This window comes from Tamandua tetradactyla, chromosome 9 (assembly GCF_023851605.1).
Source record: "Tamandua tetradactyla isolate mTamTet1 chromosome 9, mTamTet1.pri, whole genome shotgun sequence".
Taxonomy (NCBI): Eukaryota; Metazoa; Chordata; class Mammalia; order Pilosa; family Myrmecophagidae; genus Tamandua; species Tamandua tetradactyla.
Genome location: NC_135335.1, coordinates 8,805,400 through 8,827,069, shown reverse-complemented (window position 1 = coordinate 8,827,069; position 21,670 = coordinate 8,805,400). Strand labels below are relative to the sequence as shown.

General features: G+C 48.2%; 2 protein-coding genes across 10 annotated transcripts; one reads left to right on the top strand and one right to left on the bottom strand.

Annotated features, from left to right (window-relative positions):
• Nucleotides 1-9,296: 9,296 nt before the first annotated feature.
• Nucleotides 9,297-19,570, top strand: KAT5 (lysine acetyltransferase 5). Of its 9 annotated transcripts, none has more exons than XM_077115694.1 (14): nucleotides 9,310-9,432; nucleotides 12,482-12,711; nucleotides 13,159-13,227; nucleotides 13,318-13,454; nucleotides 13,716-13,898; nucleotides 13,988-14,062; nucleotides 14,161-14,235; nucleotides 14,583-14,831; nucleotides 14,909-14,998; nucleotides 16,291-16,431; nucleotides 16,516-16,609; nucleotides 18,596-18,755; nucleotides 18,863-18,944; nucleotides 19,043-19,570. In XM_077115694.1, the coding sequence occupies exons 1-14, from the start codon at nucleotides 9,359-9,361 to the stop codon at nucleotides 19,175-19,177; spliced, it is 1,794 nt and encodes a 597-aa protein (XP_076971809.1). In that variant the 5' UTR covers nucleotides 9,310-9,358; the 3' UTR covers nucleotides 19,178-19,570. The 9 variants fall into 9 exon arrangements, with proteins under 9 accessions (XP_076971817.1, XP_076971809.1, XP_076971810.1 ...); XM_077115695.1 differs by having other exon boundaries at nucleotides 9,311-9,432; nucleotides 13,743-13,898; XM_077115698.1 differs by lacking the exon at nucleotides 9,310-9,432 and adding an exon at nucleotides 12,811-12,877 and having other exon boundaries at nucleotides 12,587-12,711.
• RNASEH2C (ribonuclease H2 subunit C) lies at nucleotides 17,298-20,780 on the bottom strand. The gene is made up of 4 exons (XM_077115703.1): nucleotides 20,567-20,780; nucleotides 20,284-20,474; nucleotides 20,086-20,205; nucleotides 17,298-19,781 (listed from the first exon to the last, which is right to left on the bottom strand). Exons 1-4 carry the CDS (start codon nucleotides 20,736-20,738, stop codon nucleotides 19,755-19,757), a joined length of 510 nt encoding a protein of 169 aa, XP_076971818.1. The 5' UTR covers nucleotides 20,739-20,780; the 3' UTR covers nucleotides 17,298-19,754.
• Nucleotides 20,781-21,670: the final 890 nt, after the last annotated feature.

The window sequence follows — 21,670 nt, the reverse complement described above, 5'->3', positions numbered from 1 at the left end:
TTAGGTATTATCGTGCTGTCCATTTTTGAGTTTTTGTATCTAGTCCTATTGCACAGTCTGTATCCCATCAGCTCCAATTACCCATTATCTTACCCTGTTTCTAACTCCTGCTGAACTCTGTTACCAATGACATATTCCAAGTTTATTCTCGAGTGTCGATTCACATCATTGGGACCATACAGTATTTGTCTTTTAGTTTTTGGCTAGACTCACTCAGCATAATGTTCTCTAGGTCCATCCATGTTATTACATGCTTCATAAGTTTATCCTGCCTTAAAGCTGCATAATATTCCATTGTATGTATATACCACAGTTTGTTTAGCCACTCGTCTGTTGATGGACATTTTGGCTGTTTCCATCTCTTTGCAATTGTAAATAACGCTGCTATAAACATTGGTGTGCAAATGTCCGTTTGAGTTTTTGCCCTTAATTCCTTTGAGTAGATTCCCAGCAATGGTATTGCTGGGTCGTATGGCAATTCTATATTCAGCTTTTTGAGGAACCGCCAAACTGCCTTCCACAGTGGTTGCACCATTTGACATTCCCACCAACAGTGGATAAGTGTGCCTCTTTCTCCGCATCCTCTCCAGCACTTGTCATTTTCTGTTTTGTTGATAATGGCCATTCTGGTGGGTGTGAGATGATATCTCATTGTGGTTTTGATTTGCATTTCTCTAATGGCCAGGGACATTGAGCATCTCTTCATGTGCCTTTTGGCCATTTGTATTTCCTCCTCTGAGAGGTGTCTATTCAATTCTTTTTCCCATTTTGTAATTGGGTTGGCTGTTTTTTTGTTGTTGAGTTGGACAATCTCTTTATAAATTCTGGATACTAGACCTTTATCTGATATGTCGTTTCCAAATATTGATTCCCATTGTGTAGGCTGTCTTTCTACTTTCTTGATGAAGTTCTTTGATGCACAAAAGTGTTTAATTTTGAGGAGCTCCCATTTATTTATTTATTTATTCAGTGCTCTTGCTTTAGGTTTAAGGTCCATAAAACTGCCTCCAATTGTAAGATTCATAAGATATCTCCCTACATTTTCCTCTAACTGTTTTATGGTCTTAGACCTAATGTTTAGATCTTTGATCCATTTTGAGTTAACTTTTGTGTAGGGTGTGAGATATGGGTCTTCTTTCATTCTTTTGCATATGGATATCCAGTTCTCTAGGCACCATTTGTTGAAGAGACTGTTCTGTCCCAGGTGAGTTGGCTTGACTGCCTTATCAAAGATCAAATGTCCATAGATGAGAGGGTCTATATCTGAGCACTCTATTCGATTCCATTGGTCGATATATCTATCTTTATGCCAATACCATGCTGTTTTGACCACTGTGGCTTCATAATATGCCTTAAAGTCAGGCAGTGCAAGACCTCCAGCTTCGTTATTTTTCCTCAAGATGTTTTTAGCAATTCGGGGCACCCTGCCCTTCCAGATCAATTTGCTTATTGGTTTTTCTATTTCTGAAAAATAAGTTGTTGGGATTTTGATTGGTATTGCATTGAATCTGTAAATCAATTTAGGTAGGATTGACATCTTAACTATATTTAGTCTTCCAATCCATGAACACGGTATCCCCTTCCATCTATTTAGGTCTTCTGTGATTTCTTTTAGCAGTTTTTTGTAGTTTTCTTTATATAGGTTTTTTGTCTCTTTAGTTAAATTTATTCCTAGGTATTTTATTCTTTTAGTTGCAATTGTAAATGGAATTTGTTTCTTGATTTCCCCCTCCGCTTGTTCATTGCTAGTGTATAGAAATGCTACAGATTTTTGAATGTTGATCTTGTAACCTGCTACTTTGCTGTACTCATTTATTAGCTCTAGTAGTTTTGTTGTGGATTTTTCCGGGTTTTCGATGTATAGTATCATATTATCTGCAAACAGTGATAGTTTTACTTCTTCCTTTCCTATCTTGATGCCTTGTATTTCTTTTTCTTGTCTAATTGCTCTGGCTAGAACCTCCAACACAATGTTGAATAATAGTGGTGATAGTAGACATCTTTGTCTTGTTCCTGATCTTAGGGGGAAAGTTTTCAATTTTTCCCCATTGAGGATGATATTAGCTGTGGGTTTTTCATATATTCCCTCTATCATTTTAAGGAAGTTCCCTTGTATTCCTATCCTTTGAAGTGTTTTCAACAGGAAAGGATGTTGAATCTTGTCAAATGCCTTCTCTGCATCAATTGAGATGATCATGTGATTTTTCTGCTTTGATTTGTTGATATGGTGTATTACTGTATTAGTTAGGGTTCTCTAGAGAAACAGAATCAACAGGGAACACTTGCAAATATAAAATTTATGAAAGCGTCTCACATGACCGTAGGAACGCAGAGTCCAAAATCCACAGGGCAGGCTGCGAAGCCGATGGCTCCAATGGATGGCCTGGATGAACTCCACAGGAGAGGCTCACCAGCCAAAGCAGGAATGCAACCTGTCTCCTCTGAGTCCTCCTTAAAAGGCTTCCCATGATTGGATTTAGCATCACTAATTGCAGAAGACACTCCCCTTTGGCTGATTACAAATGGAATCAGCTGTGGATGTAGCTGACATGATCATGACCTAATCCTATGAAATGTCCTCATTGCAACAGACAGGCCAGCGCTTGCCCAATCAGATGAACAGGTACCACAACTTGGCCAGGTTGACACCTGTCCCTAACCATGACAATTACATTAATTGATTTTCTTATGTTGAACCATCCTTGCATACCTGAGATGAATCCTACTTGGTCATGATGTATAATTCTTTTAATGTGTTGTTGGATACGATTTGCTAGAATTTTATTGAGGATTTTTGCATCTATATTCATTAGAGAGATTGGTCTGTAGTTTTCTTTTTTTGTAATATCTTTGCCTGGTTTTGGTATGAGGGTGATGTTGGCTTCATAGAATGAATTAGGTAGTTTTCCCTCCGCTTCGATTTTTTTGAAGAGTTTGAGGAGAGTTGGTACTAATTCTTTCTGGAATGTTTGATAGAATTCACATGTGAAGCCGTCTGGTCCTGGACTTTTCTTTTTAGGCAGCTTTTGAATGACTGATTCAATTTCTTTACTTGTGATTGGTTTGTTGAGGTCATCTATGTCTTCTTGAGTCAAAGTTGGTTGTTCATGTCTTTCCAGGAACCCGTCCATTTCCTCTAAATTGTTGTATTTATTAGCGTAAAGTTGTTCATAGTATCCTGTTATTACCTCCTTTATTTCTGTGAGGTCAGTAGTTATGTCTCCTCTTCCATTTCTGATCTTATTTATTTGCATCCTCTCTCTTCTTCTTTTTGTCAATCTTGCTAAGGACCCATCAATCTTATTGATTTTCTCATAGAACCAACTTCTGGCCTTATTGATTTTCTCTATTGTTTTCATGTTTTCAATTTCCTTTATTTCTGCTCTAATCTTTGTTATTTCTTTCCTTTTGCTTGCTTTGGGATTAGTTTGCTGTTCTTTCTCCAGTTCTTCCAAATGGATAGTTAATTCCTGAATTTTTGCCTTTTCTTCTTTTCTGATATAGGCATTTAGGGCAATAAATTTCCCTCTTAGCAATGCCTTTGCTGCGTCCCATAAGTTTTGATATGTTGTGTTTTCATTTTCATTCACCTCGAGGTATTTGCTAATTTCTCTAGCAATTTCTTCTTTGACCCAGTCGTTGTTTAGGAGTGTGTTGTTGAGCCTCCACGTATTTGTGAATTTTCTGGCACTCCGCCTATTATTGATTTCCAACTTCATTCCTTTATGATCCGAGAAAGTGTTGTGTATGATTTCAATCTTTTTAAATTTGTTAAGACTTGCTTTGTGACCCAGCATATGGTCTGTCTTTGAGAATGATCCATGAGCACTTGAGAAAAAGGTGTATCCTGCTGTTGTGGGATGTAATGTCCTATAAATGTCTGTTAAGTCTAGCTCATTTATAGTAATATTCAGATTCTCTATTTCTTTATTGATCCTCTGTCTAGATGTTCTGTCCATTGATGAGAGTGGTGAATTGAAGTTTCCAACTATTATGGTATATGAGTCTATTTCCCTTTTCAGTGTTTGTAGTGTATTCCTCACGTATTTTGGGGCATTCTGGTTTGGTGCGTAAATATTTATGATTGTTATGTCTTCTTGTTTAATTGTTCCTTTTATTAGTAGATAGTGTCCTTCTTTGTCTCTTTTAACTGCTTTACATTTGAAGTCTAATTTGTTGGATATTAGTGTAGCCACTCCTGCTCTTTTCTGGTTGTTATTTGCATGAAATATCTTTTCCCAACCTTTCACTTTCAACCTATGTTTATCTTTGAGTCTAAGATGTGTTTCCTGTAGACAGCATATAGAAGGATCCTGTTTTTTAATCCATTCTGCCAATCTATGTCTTTTGATTGGGGAATTCAGTCCATTGACATTTAGTGTTATTAGTGTTTGGATAATATTTTCCTCTACCATTTTGCCTTTTGTATTATATATATCATATCTGATTTTCCTTTTCTACACTCTTCTCCATACCTCTCTCTTCTGTCTTTTTGTATCTGACTCGAGTGCTCCCGTTAGTATTTCTTGCAGAGCTGGTCTCTTGGTCACAAATTCTCTCAGTGACTTTTTGTCTGAGAATGTTTTAATTTCTCCCTCATTTTTGAAGGATAATTTTGCTGGATATAGGAGTCTTGGTTGGCAGTTTTTCTCTTTTAGTAATTTAAATATATCATCCCACTGTCTTCTAGCTTCCATGGTTTCTGCTGAGAAATCTACACATAGTCTTCTTGGGTTTCCCTTGTATGTGATGGATTGTATTTCTCTTGCTGCTTTCAAGATCCTCTCTTTCTCTTTGACCTCTGACATTCTAACTAGTAAGTGTCTTGGAGAACGCCTATTTGGGTCTATTCTCTTTGGGGTGCGCTGCACTTCTTGGATCCGTAATTTTAGGTCTTTCATAAGAGTTGGGAAATTTTCAGTGATAATTTCTTCCATTAGTTTTTCTCCTCCTTTTCCCTTCTCTTCTCCTTCTGGGACACCCACAACACGTATATTTGTGCAGTTCATATTGTCCTTGAGTTCTCTGATACCCTGTTCAAATTTTTCCATTCTTTTCCTGATATTTTCTGTTTCTTTTTGGAATTCAGATGTTCCATCCTCCAAATCACTAATTCTATTTTCTGTCTCTTTAAATCTATCATTGTAGGTATCCATTGTTTTTTCTATCTTTTCTACTTTATCCTTCACTTCCATAAGTTCTGTGATTTGTTTTTTCAGTTTTTCTATTTCTTCTTTATGTTCAGCCCATGTCCTCTTCATGTCCTCCCTCAATTTATCGATTTCATTTTTGAAGAGGTTTTCCATTTCTGTTCGTATATTCAGCATTAGTTGTCTCAGCTCTTGTATCTCATTTGAACTATTGGTTTGTTCCTTTGACTGGGTCATATTCTCAATCTTCTGAGCGTGGACAGTTATCTTCTGCTGCTGGCATCTGGGCATTTAGTCAGATTTCCCTGGGTGTCGGACCCAACAAGGTTGTAAGATTTTTCTGTGAAATCTCTGGGTTCTGTTTTTCTTATCCTGCCCAGTAGGTGGCACTCGTGGCACACGTTTGTCTGCGGGTCCCACCAGTAAAAGTTGCTGTGGGTCCTTTAACTTTGGAAAACTCTCGCCGTCCGGGAGGTTCGCCAGCCGAAGCGGCTTGGAAGAGTGCCAGCTGGCCCGGGGTCCGAACGCGGGGAGGGTTGCTGGCCGCCGCCGCCTGGGAAAGCGCCCGTCCGAATTTCCTAGTCGGCCCAGGGTGCCAAGCTTGGCGGGAGGGCGCCAGTGGCAGCGGCCCGCCCGGGAGAGTGCACGTTCCCGGGGAGTCACGGGTTTGGAAGGGCCCCCCCCCCCGTCGCCGTTCTCCGCGGCCTGGGGATTTCCGATCCAATTCTCTCAGTTGGTCCGGGGGTCCGCACGTGATGTGGGCGCCAGCCGCCGCGGTTTGAGGGGACCGCCTGTCCAATTCTCCCAGCCGACCCGGGGAGGGGGCAGGGAGTGACTCTGGCCGCTTGCCGCCCGGTGAAGCCCGCGCCCCTCGGCGATCTCACCAGAGCGGGTTCTCTTAGCCAGCCAGCCGTTCCAGGATGGGGTACGCTGTCTTTTTTATCTCTGTCGTGGCTTTGGGAGCTGTTCTGTATCGCTTCTACTCCCCTAGTAGCTGTCCTGGAGGAGAAACTAAGATCCGCGCGTCTTACTAAGCCGCCATCTTCTCCGGAAGTCTCCAATTGCTTTCTTTTTTTGAGTATATAGCTGTTAGTTTTTTTGTTTTGTTTACATTTTCCTTCCACTTCTCATTCAAATTTCTCTTAAGAGGTGTCTCTTTGTGCTGCTTCCATTTCCTTGCCTCCCTCACACTCTGGCTTCTTCCTGTCCCCATGTCTGCAAGGAACTCCTCTCTGGGCTCTGTGAAGAACACCCCGCTGTCCACTCCAGCAGGCATTTTCCAGGCCTTTCTGCCATCTGTGCAGGGGATCCCCAGATCCAAGCCTTCCCTGTGGGCCCTCTGCCCAGCTCAGGCTCTCGGCCCCACAACCTTCTGGACATCCCCACTTTGAATCTAGCAAGCTCAACCACCTCACATCATTTGCAAAATACAAGGCTGTGTTCAGTTTTTCCATAAAGGGACTGTGATTTATTAGAATAAAGATTCTCCTTCCAAAGTAACTGAGACTCCCAGAGATCTTGGGTCTAGATGGAGAACTGCTAGCCCCCAACAGGCCAAGATCCCTATCTTTCTCTCACCACATTTTGTCATTCCTCAAGCTCCTGCCCCCTTCAGCCCTTGCCTCCACAGCTGCAAAAACTTTCTAGTTAGACTCAGGTCTCCACTCGATTGAGCCGTGTCCCCAATAATCCTTATTCACTCAGCTCACCTTTCTAAAACTTGAATCAGATAACACCATTCCTTTGCTCCGAATTCCCCAATGGCTCCCACTGCCTTTAAAGCAAAACATGGCTTTGATACAAGTGCCACAAAGGGCCCTGTGAACTCTCAGACCTCTGGATTATCCTCTGGGACTGTCTCCCTATTCACATTCGCTTCTCTCGTTCTTGGAATAAATGAACTACCCCCACCCTCCCTGGCTTCTGCACTGGCCATTCCTTCCCAGTGGGATCTCACCTTCCCCAGATCTTCTAATGCTGTCCCTTTTCATCATTAAGAACTCAGGTCACATGTTCTCCTTCAAGGGACATCCTGGCTGCCTCCTAACAGCCACTCCACTCTCCCCCATCCAGCAGCTACTGTGTTGATGTGACTGACCCACCCCAGCTATGCGAGTCAAAGCCAGTCAGGGTAGCCCTAGGCCCTTGATCACAGAAACTGGCTGAGACATTGGCAAATTCCCTAAGATGGTTCAACCCAAGGGGAGTTCAGGACTTTCCTGCCATAGCTGGGAAAGAGATTTCTCACTGGACATGACCATGGACACAGGTGGGTGGCCTTGGAGCTGTGGGCTGCAATCTTGCAACTGTAAAGGGGAGTCGGCCTTAATGTGGAAGAAAGGCAACCCCAAGGAGTTGGGAGTGGGAAGACATAAAGAAACCTGAGTTGCTGGTGACACTGTTGAGTCCGGGGATGACACCCTTCCTAAAGCTTCATTGTGCCTTTGGGCTTCATGGGACAAGACAGTCCCTGATTAGTCCAGCTTGAATGGGGCTTTGTGCTACTTGCAGGGGGAGCAATTTTGACAGACAGCTGTCCCAGAGACCTAGAGACCTGCACTGGCAGCCCCACCCTCTCTGACATTCTGTTTTATCATTTCACAGCACTTTTTGCAAACGATCATTTTTGTTTTGTTTTATTGAATTGTTTATGTCTGTCCCAATAAAGCAGGCACCTCATCTGTTTTCACTCATGTTGCTGTCCCAGGGTGTGGCACACAGTTGGTGCTCGATTAATATTGGTGCCCAAAACCAATATTCATGTGTTAACTTGGCCATGTGGTGGTGCCCGGCTGTCTGGTAGGGCAAGCGCTGGCCTGTCTGTTGCTATGAGAACATTTTGTGGACTTAAATCATGATCACATTGGCTGCACCCATAGTTGATTGCATTTATAATCAGCTAAGATGAGCGCCTTTTGAAATGAGGGTGCTTAATCTAATCACCGGAAGGCTTTTAAGGGGGATTCAGAAGAGACAGTCACTCTTCCTTCCTGCTTCAGCCAGTGAGCCTCTCCTGTGGAATTTGTCCAGACCCTTCATTGGAGCCACCAGCTTCACAACCTGCCCCATGGACCTTGGACTCTTACACTTCCATGGTTGTCCAGCCAGGCTTTCCTGAGAGTTCGTTGAGGACCTCATTGGAGTTGCCAGCTTGCAACCTTAGACTTTACATTCCCATAGTTACATGAGACATTTTATAAATTTTATATCTATCTCCTGCTGATTCTGTTTCTCTAGAGAACTCTACCTGATACAGCCCCCAACCCCTTTCTATAGCTAACAACCACCCATCCTCTAAGCCTTAGGTCAGGCATTGGAAGCTCCAAGACCCCTCCCTATATGCCACCTGGATCAGCATCTCTCCTGAGCCCCGGGTTGCCCACCTTACAGGATTAACTCCTGTCTGCCATAAATGTCAGTTCACATCCCTGGCTCTTCTTCAATGTCAGGTGCTTCATCCATTTGACAAGTTTTAGCTGGATGCCTCCTGTGAGTGTGACACTATTCTAGAAGCTGGGAAAATAGTGGAGGACAAAACAATAGAAACACTGCCTTCATCCCAGAGTGGGAAAGACAAACCAAATGAATAAGGAAAATGTATGATTTGATAGCTGGGGATAAATGCTCTGAAAAAAAAAATGAAGTGGATGAGGAATACAGGGTGGAGGGGAGCGTGGGGACAGGTTTAGCTGGGGATGTGAAAGAAGACCTCATTGGAAAGGGGGCCGTTTTGGTTTCCGGAGCTGCTTAAGCAAATACCATGCAAAGGGCTGGCTTAAACAATGGCATTTCAACAGCTCATAGTTTTGAGGTTAAGAAAAAGTCCAAATCAAGGCATCATCAGGGCAATGGTTTCTCCCAGAAGCCTGTGGCATTCTGGGGCTGGCTGCTGGAGATCCACGGTGCTGGGCTTCTCTGTCACGTGAAAATGCCTGTGGCGTCCTCTCCTAGTGTGCTGGTCTGAATCCGTGGTGGACCCCAGAAAAGCCATGCCCTTTGATCCTCATTCAATATTGCTGGGTGGGAGCATTTTGATTGTTTCCATGAAGATGTGACCCACCCATTTGTGGGTGGTAACCTTTGATTAGATGATTTCCATGGAGGTGTGTCTCCACCCACTGAAGGTGGAGTTGCTTGCTGGAATCCCTTAAAAGAGGAAACATTTTGGAGAGAGTCCCTTTTTGGTAGAGCCACGAGAAAGCCAGCAGATGCCGCCATGTTCGCCATGTGCCCTTCCAGCTGAGAGAGAAACGTTGAACGTCGTCGGCCTTCTTGAACCAAGGTATCTTTCTCCGGATGCCTTAAATTGGACATTTCTATAGACTTGTTTTAATTGAGACATTTTCTTGGCCTTAGAACTGTAAACAAGCAACTTACTAAGTTCCCCTTTTAAAGAGCCATTCCGTTTCTGGTATATTGCATTCCGGCAGCTAGTAAACTCGAACACCCACCATCTCAGTTCTCTTTTAGCTTCTGGTGAGTTCTAGCTTCTTACTTCCTCTGGCTTTCTCTTTTAATGTCTGAATTTCATTCTGCTTGTAAGATATAGATAGGATTAAGACCCATTCTGATCGAGCTGGGCCACGCTTTCACTGAAGTCACCTCCCCCAAAGATGTTACTTACAATGGGTTTGCACCACAGGAATGGATTCAGTTTGAGAACATGCTTTTCTGGTACTTACAGCTCTGAACCACCACAGTGCCTTTTTTTTTTTTTTTTTTTTTTTTTTTTTTTTTGGTGCATGGCCCAGGAATCGAACCTGGGTTTCCTGCATAGAAGGTGAGCATTCTACGCTGAGCCATCCATGCACCCCACAGTGACTCTTGAGCAAGGACTTGTATGATGTGAGGGTGTGAGCCCCGTAGACAAATGGAGAGAAAATGTTGCAGGCAGAGGAAACAGCAAAGGCAATGGGGGAGGTAGGCGCTTCCTGTGCCCCAGAAACAGCAAGGAGGCCGGTGTGGCTGGAGTGGGTGACGGTGGGGAAAGATGAGGTCAGAGTGGTAACTTGTGTGTGTGGGGGGAGATGAATTTGTGCAAGGACTCTGAATTTTACTCTGAATAAGCGGGAAACCACGGGTGGGTTTGGATCATCAAAGGGACGTGGTGTCAATTATATTTTTAAAGTTCCCTCCTCTCCTGCGTATGAGGCTATTGCAGTAGTCCTGGGTGCATCTGGGTGATAATGGTGAAAGCAGTGAGAGGATGTGCTGATGGGTTGACTGCAAACCAAGCAGAGAAATCAGGGATGACTTTAAGGTGTTTGGTCTGAGCACATGGAAGGATGGATTCGTGACTGACACGGACAAGAGAGATGGTGGGACAAGCAGGTTGGGAATGAAAATCAAGGGTTTGGTTTTGGACACGCCCTTCAGACATCCAAGTGGAGATGGTGAGTGCGCACTGAGTCTGGAGATCACGGGAGAGGTCTGGGCTGAAGATATAAATGTGAGAAACCTCAGCAAGTGAATAATACTGAAAGCCATGAGCCTGGAGGGGATCAAGAAGGGAGCAAGTGTAGATAAAAGTCCAGGAAGAGGACCCAGCAACGGAGATGAGGAGTGGCAGAGGAAGGAGGAAGGAAACCAGAAGAGTGTCGTAGCCCAGACGCCAAGAAAAGGGTGTTTCAAGGAAGAGGGAATGGCCAATGGTACCAAATGCCACTGAGAAGCGGCCATTAGATTAGACGTGTGGATGGGAGGGGCTGTCACGAATGACCTTGGCCAAGAGGCAGGGCTGAAATCTGCCTGAAGTTGATTCGTGGCAGACTCTCAATAAACATTGTCTGCATCAGTGAATGACCAATTTCAACTGCCTTCCTTTCGGTCTCCCTTTCTGTTCTGACTGCCCCAATTCTGGGACACCGCCACCAGGTGATCTCAGCACAGATGCAGTCTTTCCCCAAATACAACTTCAAAGCAAACCCTGGTGGGATGAACATGTGAACAACTGGCATAAGGATCATCTTTGTGGGATCGTTTGCAATAGGAGAAATTGGACACAACACGAAACTGGCTATGACAGCTAAGAGGCATCTAAGACAACAAAACACTGAAAAGCCATTAAAATAGTGCTTCAGATACCTCACAAGGCTTCAAGTTTACACTGCTAAGTGAACAAGCTGATAACAGCAGAGTGCACACAAGAAGAAACTATTTTTGTGTTGATCAGAAAATAAAGCAGGGGTTGACTAATGGTTTCTGTAAAAGGCCAGACAATAAATATTTTAGGTTTTGTGGGCCTTGTACTCAGTTTTAGAGTGAAGAGAATCAAAGACAATATATGAACGATGAAAGTGGCTATGTTCCGATAATACTTTATGGACCCTGAATTCTGAATTTCATATAATTCATGCAATTTCACACAATGTTCATGAGCCACAAAAGTTCTTTTGTTTTTTTTCCCCAATATTTAAAAAAATTAAAATCCTTCTTAGCTCATAGGCTGTAGGAAAGCAAGCAGTGGGTTGGATTCGGGCTGGTGGCCACCATTTATCCACCTTTGCTTTACCGGAGAGTCAAAATGTTCACGGTGTCCATTGCCCCGTGATGATGTGAGTTTGGGCTTTCTACTCCCTTACTGTGGTCTGTGTTTTGGAATATTTTCCCCTCAGATATGTGCATGGCTCATTCCCTCACCCCTTAAAATCTTGGCTCAAATAATACATTGTAAGCCACCTGCCCAAAGCACTCTAAAATTGCAACTAAACTTTAAAACTTACATTGCTCGATTTCTTTTTTGTTTTCCATCAGTTATCACTCTTTAATATCCTAAACGATTTATTTTTTCACTGTGTTTAGTATTTACTATTTCTATCGCAAAAAATGTAAGCTCCATCAGGGCAGGGGTCTATTTTGTTCGCTGATGTACTCCAGACTCTTCGAATAGTGCCTGACACATGGAAGGGACTCGCCATATATTTTTGGAGTATATGAATGAATAATCCACACATCACTCTCTAAAATCAGAAACCTAATATGCAAAAGAACAAATCTAGACATCTTTGTAAGTCCTCATCTCTAAGGGACGAAGGCCACATATTTGGCCCGGCATGCAAGGCCCTTCCCAGTTTGAGTCCCACCCACTTCTCCAGCCGGGAATAGCTGCCGCCCCCTCTCTAGACCCCCTAGGTCCGCTCAGACACTGCACGCCCCCGCCGGACACACGCAGTTCACTGCCGGCCACACCTCTCGCCGCCACTAGGGGACGCCCGAGCACAGCCGCAAGACACAAGCAAACATTCGTCCCACGTGACCCGCCCGCCTCCACGTGACCGGCGTCGCACCCGGTGGGCGTCACGTGACAGACTTGGTTTTCCTCCAATCGTTAGGCACGGAGGGGGAGGGCTTCCACCTAGGACCCGGCCCAAGACTTGGGACACCCGGTTTTCCCGCCGGCCCATCGACCCGGCCCCCGGCTTCTGGCTGGGCGGCGTAGTCTCCGGCGTCTCACTTCTCAAACGGCTTCAGGAGGCCGCGGCCTGCAGCGTGCTCAGTCCCGGAAGTGACGCCGCCCAGCGGAGCCGGAAGGGCAGTGGAGGGAGGGAAGATGGCGGAGGTGGTGAGTCCGGTGCCCGGGGCGGGGCGGAGGGAGCCAGGGGAGGTGGGTAGAACCCGAGGCCCCCCAGTAGCCGACCCTGGCGCCGCGCTGTCTCCCCAGGGGGAGATAATCGAGGGTTGCCGCCTGCCCGTGCTGCGGCGGAACCAGGACAACGAGGATGAGTGGCGTGAGTGACGTCGGGGGGCGGGGCTAAGGAAGCTAAGGGCGAGGGGCGGGAGTGAGACAACCGACTCCCGGGAGGGGGAGGAGCGCAGGCGAAGGAGGGGCGTGGCCTCTAGCTGCTACGGGATGTCCAGGGCGGGGCTTGGAGAGGGAAGGTGTTTCGAGATTGAAGAGGGGCCCGGTTTGGGCGAGAGCTTCCAAGTGCTAGGAATTGGGGATCAGGCTTGGGGGTGGAGTCTTATGGCCTGGCTGGGTTAAGGCCCCCTGCCTGTGTTCTTCCTGCAGCTCTGGCCGAAATCCTGAGCGTGAAGGACATCAGTGGCCGGAAGCTTTTCTACGTCCATTACATTGACTGTGAGTTCTGGGCCGGGGTGAGGTGGGGCTGTAGGACAGGTTAGGGGGCAGCCTCTGGCATTCCTTCCTGAGCCATTCCCACTACCGCAGTCAACAAACGCCTGGATGAATGGGTGACCCACGAGCGGCTGGACCTAAAGAAGATTCAGTTCCCCAAGAAAGAGGCCAAGACTCCCACCAAGAACGGGCTTCCTGGGTCCCGCCCTGGCTCTCCAGAGAGAGAGGTGGTGAGTAGGTCCCCTCTTCCCTCTTCTCTCCTGCCTCCTGCTTCTCTCATCTTTTGGCCTCAGGGGCTCCTCAATGGGCACTAGGCAGTGTCCTCCCACCCTGGCTTCAGCCTGCAAAGGATGGGGGACCAAATTGCAGACACAGCTTCCAGAGTCCAGTGGCTCTTTTTGTGTCCTTGAGAGGGCAGAGGGTGGGGTTTGATCACTTGGTGCTGAGGCCCCCTTCCTCCCGTTCCCCAATCCACCACCATCCCACCCCAGAGGAAGACCCTGGACCTATCTCTACAGCCGGCCTCCGCCCAGGCCAGCGGGAAGACTTTGCCAATCCCGGTCCAGATCACACTCCGCTTCAACCTGCCCAAGGAGCGGGAGGCCATCCCCGGTGGCGAGCCCGACCAGCCGCTCTCCTCCAGCTCCTGCCTGCAGCCCAACCACCGCTCCACGGTACCCTTGGCAATTCCAGGGACCTTGCTTTTCTCTGAGGTCCCACCTTCTCTACCTTCTGACCCACCTTTCTTGGTTTCTCTCTGCAGAAACGGAAGGTGGAGGTGGTTTCACCAGCAACTCCGGTGCCCAGCGAGACAGCCCCGGCCTCCGTTTTTCCTCAAGTGAGTTTTCAAAACTATCTCTTCTTCCCTTCTTTTCTTTAACCCTTTGACAGCCCCTTCTCACAGCCACCCTTCTGTTCCTACCATTTCACCTGCAGAATGGATCAGCCCGTAGGGCAGTGGCAGCTCAGCCAGGACGGAAGCGGAAATCGAATTGCTTGGGCACTGATGAGGTGGGTCTGGGCAGCAGTGAAAGAGGGAAGCTGGGTGAAAAGGAGGGAGTACAGGTAGAGTGGAGAGTTTAGTGACTTTTATAAATAAATGAGTTCGTGGGCAGCAGTGGCATTGGCAGGATTAGGAGTCAGGCAGAGCATGGTTCAGATCAGTCACTGGGTGATCTTTGGCAAGTTATCAACCCCTCTGGGCCTTAGGCTCTTTGCCTGGAGGGTGGGGATTATACTCCCTCCCTCATAGGGTTGCTGTGAGGCTTGGACAAGGAAGCCTAGGGCAGGGCTTTGTGTGCTCTGAAGTGTCCTGTTTGAGTTCCCATAACCTGGTGTCTTCCACTGGCCCTGGGCAGGACTCCCAGGACAGCTCAGATGGAATACCGTCGGCACCACGCATGACTGGCAGCCTGGTGTCTGACCGGAGCCACGATGACATTGTCACCCGCATGAAGAACATTGAGTGCATCGAGCTGGGCCGGCACCGCCTCAAGCCGTGGTACTTCTCCCCGTACCCACAGGAGCTCACCACGCTGCCTGTGCTCTACCTCTGCGAGTTTTGCCTCAAGTACGGCCGCAGCCTCAAGTGTCTGCAGCGTCACTTGGTATGAGGGGTTCCAGGAGGCTGTGTTCTCAGCTTCCCCCATTCTGCTCCCGCCCCTGATCTTCCTGTCTTCCCCAGACCAAGTGCGACCTGCGGCACCCGCCAGGCAATGAGATTTACCGCAAGGGCACCATCTCCTTCTTTGAGATTGATGGGCGCAAGAACAAGGTTAGTGCTGGGACAGAGGAGAATTCTTGGCTCTGGGGGCCTGGAGTGAATGCAAACGGGCAACCTTTTCCTGCTAGGAAAACACTGACCAGTCTGGCCAGTGGAGTTGTTCAGCCCATTTATGTGTGCTGTGGGCAGGGACTAGGAAGTACAAAGATGAGCAGGAAATACACTCTTTTCTCTCTGAGTGTTCACAGCCCATGGGGGAGACGGAGTGCCAATAGCTACTTATGTTCTAGTGTGATAAGTGTCATGAAACAAAGGGTCAGTTATTAGGATTCAAAGAAGGTGGTGAGCAAAGTTCTAAAGAGGAGGTGGCCTTTGAGTCTTGACATGAAGGACTGGGGGATAAGGGAATTCGAAGAACTGGATTTCTGAAGGACAGCTAGGGAGTACTTAAATAGCACATGTGAAATGTGAAGATGATTCTGATTAACAGGCAGAGAAGAGAGGATGGGGCAAGGTGGTAGGAAAGATGTCAGAAGGGCAAGAATGGAGGACCCTGCAGGTTCGGGGCTTTAGACCTGTCTTAGGCTGGAGCTGTGGGAAGGTAGGAGGAAATAATCTGAAGAGACCGTTGAGTGTAAGGCTCCCCTCTTCCCTGGAGCCTGGAGGGCAGTGAGAGAGAGGCAGGCCCCTAGGATGGCATGTGCAAGCTCTGCCTTGGTGATGGGGAGCCTGAGAGGGAGATGCTGCAATGACCAGTGTTCTGTATTACCGAGTGCCAGTGGGCAGCAGGGAGTTAAAAGTACATGTTTGAATTGCTGGAGGAACTGTGCTTAGAGGTAAAGAAGCAAGGTTAATTTTGGTAGGACAACCCCTAAGGCTGTAATTTTGTTACATTCCAGAATTCCTTGGCTTCTTTGTAGAATGGCAGATCTGTTCCCAAGAGGTGTAACTGGGAGAGGGGGGTGGTGGTTGCATGCTTTGACAGCCAGACTCCTGAGATGGTTACGTGGGCAGAGGCCAGTTTCTCACGAACCTTGGTCAGAGTCTGACTTTGTTGGGACATAACTGTTTGTTCAATATAGCAAAAGATGGTGGGGGGCCCTGGGGCAGGTCTGCATGGAGCTCTGGGGAGCAGGATAAACCTGCCCAGCTCACAGGGAGGGAGGCAGGCGGCTGGACTGGTGCACAGGCTCCTTGGCCCTGAGGAGTGGTCTTGCCAGGGACAAAGGCTTACCACCTACCAGCCTGGGGCATCGCAGGAGCAAAGCAGCGTCCAGCCACCCTGGGGCAAGAGGTCATCTTGAGGCAGTGTCCAGAGTGGTGACAGGCCTTTTCCTTTGCAGAGTTACTCCCAGAACTTATGTCTTTTGGCCAAGTGTTTCCTGGACCACAAGACCCTGTATTACGACACAGACCCCTTCCTCTTCTACGTCATGACAGAGTATGACTGCAAGGGCTTCCACATCGTGGGCTACTTCTCCAAGGTTAGCAGCTCAGCCAGGCGGTCCCCCCAGTCCTGCCTTGAGCCAGGTCCTGTTCCCTCACACTCACCTATCCCTCTTCTCTAGGAGAAGGAGTCAACAGAAGACTATAATGTGGCCTGCATCCTGACCCTGCCTCCCTACCAGCGCCGGGGCTACGGCAAGCTGCTGATTGAGTTCAGTGAGTACCTGTGATGGCCGCACGGCTGGGCCTGGTGCCAGGGCCCCACCACCTGTGTCCGCAGTACCTGCTGCGTTGCTGTACTTTTCAAACCTGGCGGGGCAACCCAGTGCCAAGAGAGCAGGCCTAAAACAAGTATGGGACCCTACCAAGAGTTTCTCCCTTTCAAGGGTTACCTTCCTGCTCTTCTGGAGTTGTTTCTCAGCCCTCCCTCCCTCTTGCTTGGCCAAGGATAAAGGCATTGCCCACCTTCTCCTGTACCTGCCCGGGCCATGGGTAGAAGCTGATTGTGCCATGATACAAGTTCTTGGGCAAGAACCAGTGCTTAATTTCCCCATTTGTCCCCCAAGCCTTGCAGACAGGTATTCAAAATGCTGTTAACAGATATAAGCACCAACTTGCACAGATTTGTTCCCTGCTCTTTCTATTCAGTCAGGTCCATCTAAAGCACAGAAGGGACCCAACCCCCTCATCACACACAGGCTCTTCAGCATCCTCTCCAACCCTGAGGCCACGTCTGCTTTCCAGGTCTTATCCCCCGACCCCACCCTCAGTTCAAGTCAGCACTCAATCCACACAACAACCAGCATTTGAGAAATTTTGCTGTTTTTAAGCTCTCTGATCTGGGGAGACAGTGAGGGAGCCTTAACTGGCTAGTGAAGACAACAAAGCTTGACTTGGTTCATGGTGATAGTTCATATGAGAAATTTTATTAGTCATGGGATACCAAGATAAAATCACATTTTCAGGAAGCTCTCAGCCTGGTAGAGCAGGCAGGTGTTTCAAGGAATTCAGTCAGAGTGAATTATGGATACAGGTGGGGACACCAAGGACGTGTGACATTTCTGTGCAGCACGGTCAGGGAGAGCACCAAAAGCATTTTCCGGGAAGCTCAGGGATAGATGGTTGGTGTTCACTGGGGAGCCAGTTCCCTGTGGCCTTCATTGACGTGCCGGGGCCACAATGCAGTGTGCAGCTCACAAGGCTGAGCAGGAGCCCCTGTGAATGCTTGATTAACCCCTTCCTCTTCAGTGCTTCCCCTCTCCAAACACCAGTCTCTTTGTCTCTCACTACTGATAACTTGGAGATCATGAAAGATCGAACAGAGGTTAAGACAGGCCGATAAACATGTACTAAGGGCAGAAAAGCAGAAAGTGTATAGGTCCAGTATGAGACTGGTTGGTTCTAAGGGTGAGGAAGGCTTTTTAAAGATAGTGGAGACATTCTAGGGCCCTGACATGGGAGAAGGAAGATCTTGCCAAGATATGTAACCAGTTGGCTTCAGAGGGTCTGAGGGTCTCTTCGGGAGCTGGCTGCCAGTGCCCAGCAGAAATGCCTCAGGACCCAGTGCCTAGATCGCAGCCTGGTAGAAGGGAAAGGGCTACTACAGAGTTCAGGGCCATCACTGGGAGAAATGGCCTTGGTCTTAGAAGAGTGCTCCTCCTCTGTGGGTCCTCACAACCAGCCAATCAGGCCACCCTAGGACAGCAGAAGACTCTCCCAAGGCCTCAGCTAGGGGGAGGGTTTGAGAATTCAAACATCCTCAGGCCTGGACTCTGGATGGGGGCCTGCTTCACTTCCCTCCTCACATATCCGAACCCAGCAGGGAGTCTGGGATGACCCAAGGCAAATATATGGCATCTCCTTCCCATAAGCCATTCTCTCTGCACCTTGCACCCTTCTGCCCTCACTGGCTTCTGAGCACCTGGGTGAAAAGTGAATGCTCCATAAAGGAACAGCCAGGTGCCAGCACTTGACATTTGTTATTAATTGTACAACAGACCAAAGAAATAGGTGACTAAAGAAATAGGTGTTAGTCCTTTATGAGGAAACAGACACAACAGACAAGCAATCTACCCATGGTCACAGAAGTACCGAGTGGCAGGATTGGAATGGGGCAAGGCAGTTTATACCAGCAAACCATACTCTTAAATGTTGGTTGCATTAATCTGTGACCACTTACCCTCTCCTACTCCATTGCTTTAGGCTATGAACTTTCTAAAGTGGAAGGGAAAACGGGGACCCCTGAGAAGCCCCTCTCAGATCTTGGACTCTTGTCCTATCGAAGCTACTGGTCCCAGACCATCCTGGAGATCCTGATGGGCCTGAAGTCTGAGAGTGGGGAGAGGCCACAGATAACCATCAAGTAAGCAGGCATCTGGGGAGGGCATGGCCTGTCTGTCCCTGGGCTTTCTCACTCCCTCTGGGGCAGAGATGAGGACCCTAGAGGACCTGACCTTTGCCCTCCCACAGCGAGATTAGTGAAATCACCAGCATCAAGAAGGAGGATGTTATCTCCACCTTGCAGTACCTCAACCTCATCAACTACTACAAGGTAGGGGGCAGGCATGGGGAGACAGGTGGAGTGGGATAGGGTGCACAGAGTGCAGGCCTAGGGTGGGCTGACCCCGTCTGCCTCTCTCCCCTACCCAGGGCCAGTACATCCTCACTCTGTCAGAGGACATCGTGGATGGGCACGAACGGGCTATGCTTAAGCGGCTCCTTCGGATTGATTCCAAGTGTCTGCACTTCACTCCTAAGGACTGGAGCAAGCGGGGAAAGTGGTGACCAGGCACTGCTGTGGCAGCACCAGTACAGCTGGCAGAACTGGGGCTAACAGCCCATCCTGCCTCCATGGGGTCCTGAGAGGCACCTCAAGGGAGATGGGGCTGACTGCCCCAAAAGGAGAGGACAGGGCCGGCTGGTGCCCAGCACCAGGCAAGCTGAGCACTCAGGCCCACTCCCAGGTCAACTGGTTGCAAACCCAGTCTGTTCTGAGCCAGGGACCAGGCAGCTGTGTATAGTGCGATGGGGGGTGGGGGGGATCCTCTGTTCAGAGGGCTGGTTGGGTGTAAAGATTTCTCTTGTAAAGTAGAAGTTGGGGTGGGTATAGGCTGCAGAATTCTAGCCTCTCTTGCCCCAGTTTCCCCACCCCTGGTAATAAATTGTTTCTAAAGGTTAGAGTCATGAAAGGTTCCTGTGCTGGGGGGAAGAGGGCTGTGCCAGCTTCGGACTTGGAGGTGCCACAGACTCACAGGTGTTGTGAAGAGTTGGTTTATTGGCTGATGGGATCAGTGGCTCCAAAGTGAAGAACTGGTTTATTGGAGTGAAGGATTCCGCAGCTTTCAATTTCATGCGCTGGTTCTCAGTCCTCAGACACCTGTGCATGAATCTGCAAAGGAGTCACCTCCAGGGTTGGATTTCTAAAATACAGTGACTGGGTGGCCTACCTACGGGAGAGATCCAACTGCCTGGAATGATACTTACTTCTAGATAGGCCAGAAAAGAGTGGCAGGGAAGCCAAACTGTCTTTCACCAGCCTAAGAGGCCCAGACTTTTACCTACCCCATTGTGCTACCCGAATCCACTAAGGCAGCAAGATGCTGGACAACCGGACTCTAACTTTGTAAGGCACGGGAGGGGAATAGGCGAGGTCTCAGAGGCTCGGGAGGGAGAGGGTCCACCCTTCTACTCACCGCTGCAGCCAGGCCTGGCCACGCCAGGGCCCCACGCACTTTAGCATCCGGGCCAGGTATGGTCTCCAGACCCCATAGGGTAAAACGGCTGAAACTGGAGGTGGCCCCCATAAAGCGATCCTGGGGAAGGGGCTCGGCTCAGCCTCCCGGCCGCAGCCCCACCCACACCTCCTTCCAGCCCCATCCCCCTTTGCTCACGAAGTCCCGCTCCAGCGGCTCCTGCTCCTCTTCCTCGGCGTTCCGCGAACCCCCCAAGAAGTCCTGCTTCCCTTCGAGCCCTGTTAACACCTCTCTCTCCTCTTCCATCGTCAACACGTATCCCACGAGGCCGGGCGGCACCATCAGCTCCTCGCCGCGAAGACTGCGGCCCCGAAACGACACCTGAAGCCCTGGCGGGGGTAGGGGTGGGGGCTCAGCTGCAGCCGGACGCAGGGGGCCGCGCGGGGGCTGCCGGGAGCCGCGGTCCAACCCGAGCGCTCACCGTCCGGGCCCCGGCGGACCGCGGGCGTGAAGAAGCAGCCCACGGGGGCGGGCCGGTTCCGCGGGACCTCACAGGGCAGTAGGTGTAGCGTGGCGGGGGCTGCGCCGCGGAGCGTGGTGGGGCGCACGTGGACGCGCTGCTTCTCGGTGACCGCCTCATCGCTGCTCTCCATTGTCCCGCCGCCGCGATCCTGCTGCTCGCCGCCCAGGCCGAAGCTGGCGCGTCAAGCGCGCGGAGCCTCTCGGGAGGCCGCGTTGGGTCAGCGCGGAGCCTGCTGGGAAGTGTAGTCCTTACTTGTGGCGCCTCCGCAGGATCCGTCCCTTGAGTTCGAGTCCCAGCCTTTATTCTCTTTCATTTGCTTTTAATGATACATGCTCATTATAAACAACTAAGAGGATTCCGAAAAGTATACCTTTTATATTGAAGTATAGGATTGCTCACTGTTAACTTACTAGGAATAGCAACCCTTCCTCAAATGAATTTAAGATATTTTATTGGAATTTGTGGTTCGTCTTCGAAACCTGAGTTTGGGTGATTTTAGTTATACAGAAGACTTTTTTCTTTTTTGTGGGGAGCCTCATTTTTTCAAAACATTTTTATTGTGAAATATAACATGTACAAAAAAGCAATAAATTTCAAAGTGTATTGTAATGAGTATAAAATAGATTTCAGAGTTGGGTATGGTTTTTGGTGCTACAATGTTAGGTTTTTCCTTTTGGCTGCTAAAAGACACTGGAGACTGAAAGAAATACCAGTATAATGATTCAGCAGTTATACTCATTTGTTGAATCCTGCCTTCTCTGTTATACCTCCTCCTTTGATCCTGCTCTGAATGTTTAGGGGTGTTTGGTCTATGCCTATTCTAATTTTTTTATGTTGGAAATGGGTGCTGATAATATGGGATAGGGGATAGAACTAGTTGATGTTCGGAGAGGCTGGCTTCTCTGAGTTTTAGGACTTAACTGGTTTAAGAACCATCTGAAGGTTGCAGGTTTCAGGAAAGTAATAGAACCCTAGTTTTTTTTAACTTTTTTATTGTATAGTATAACATATACGAAGCAAAGAAATAAAAAAGCAATAGTTTTCAAAGCACTCTTCAACAAG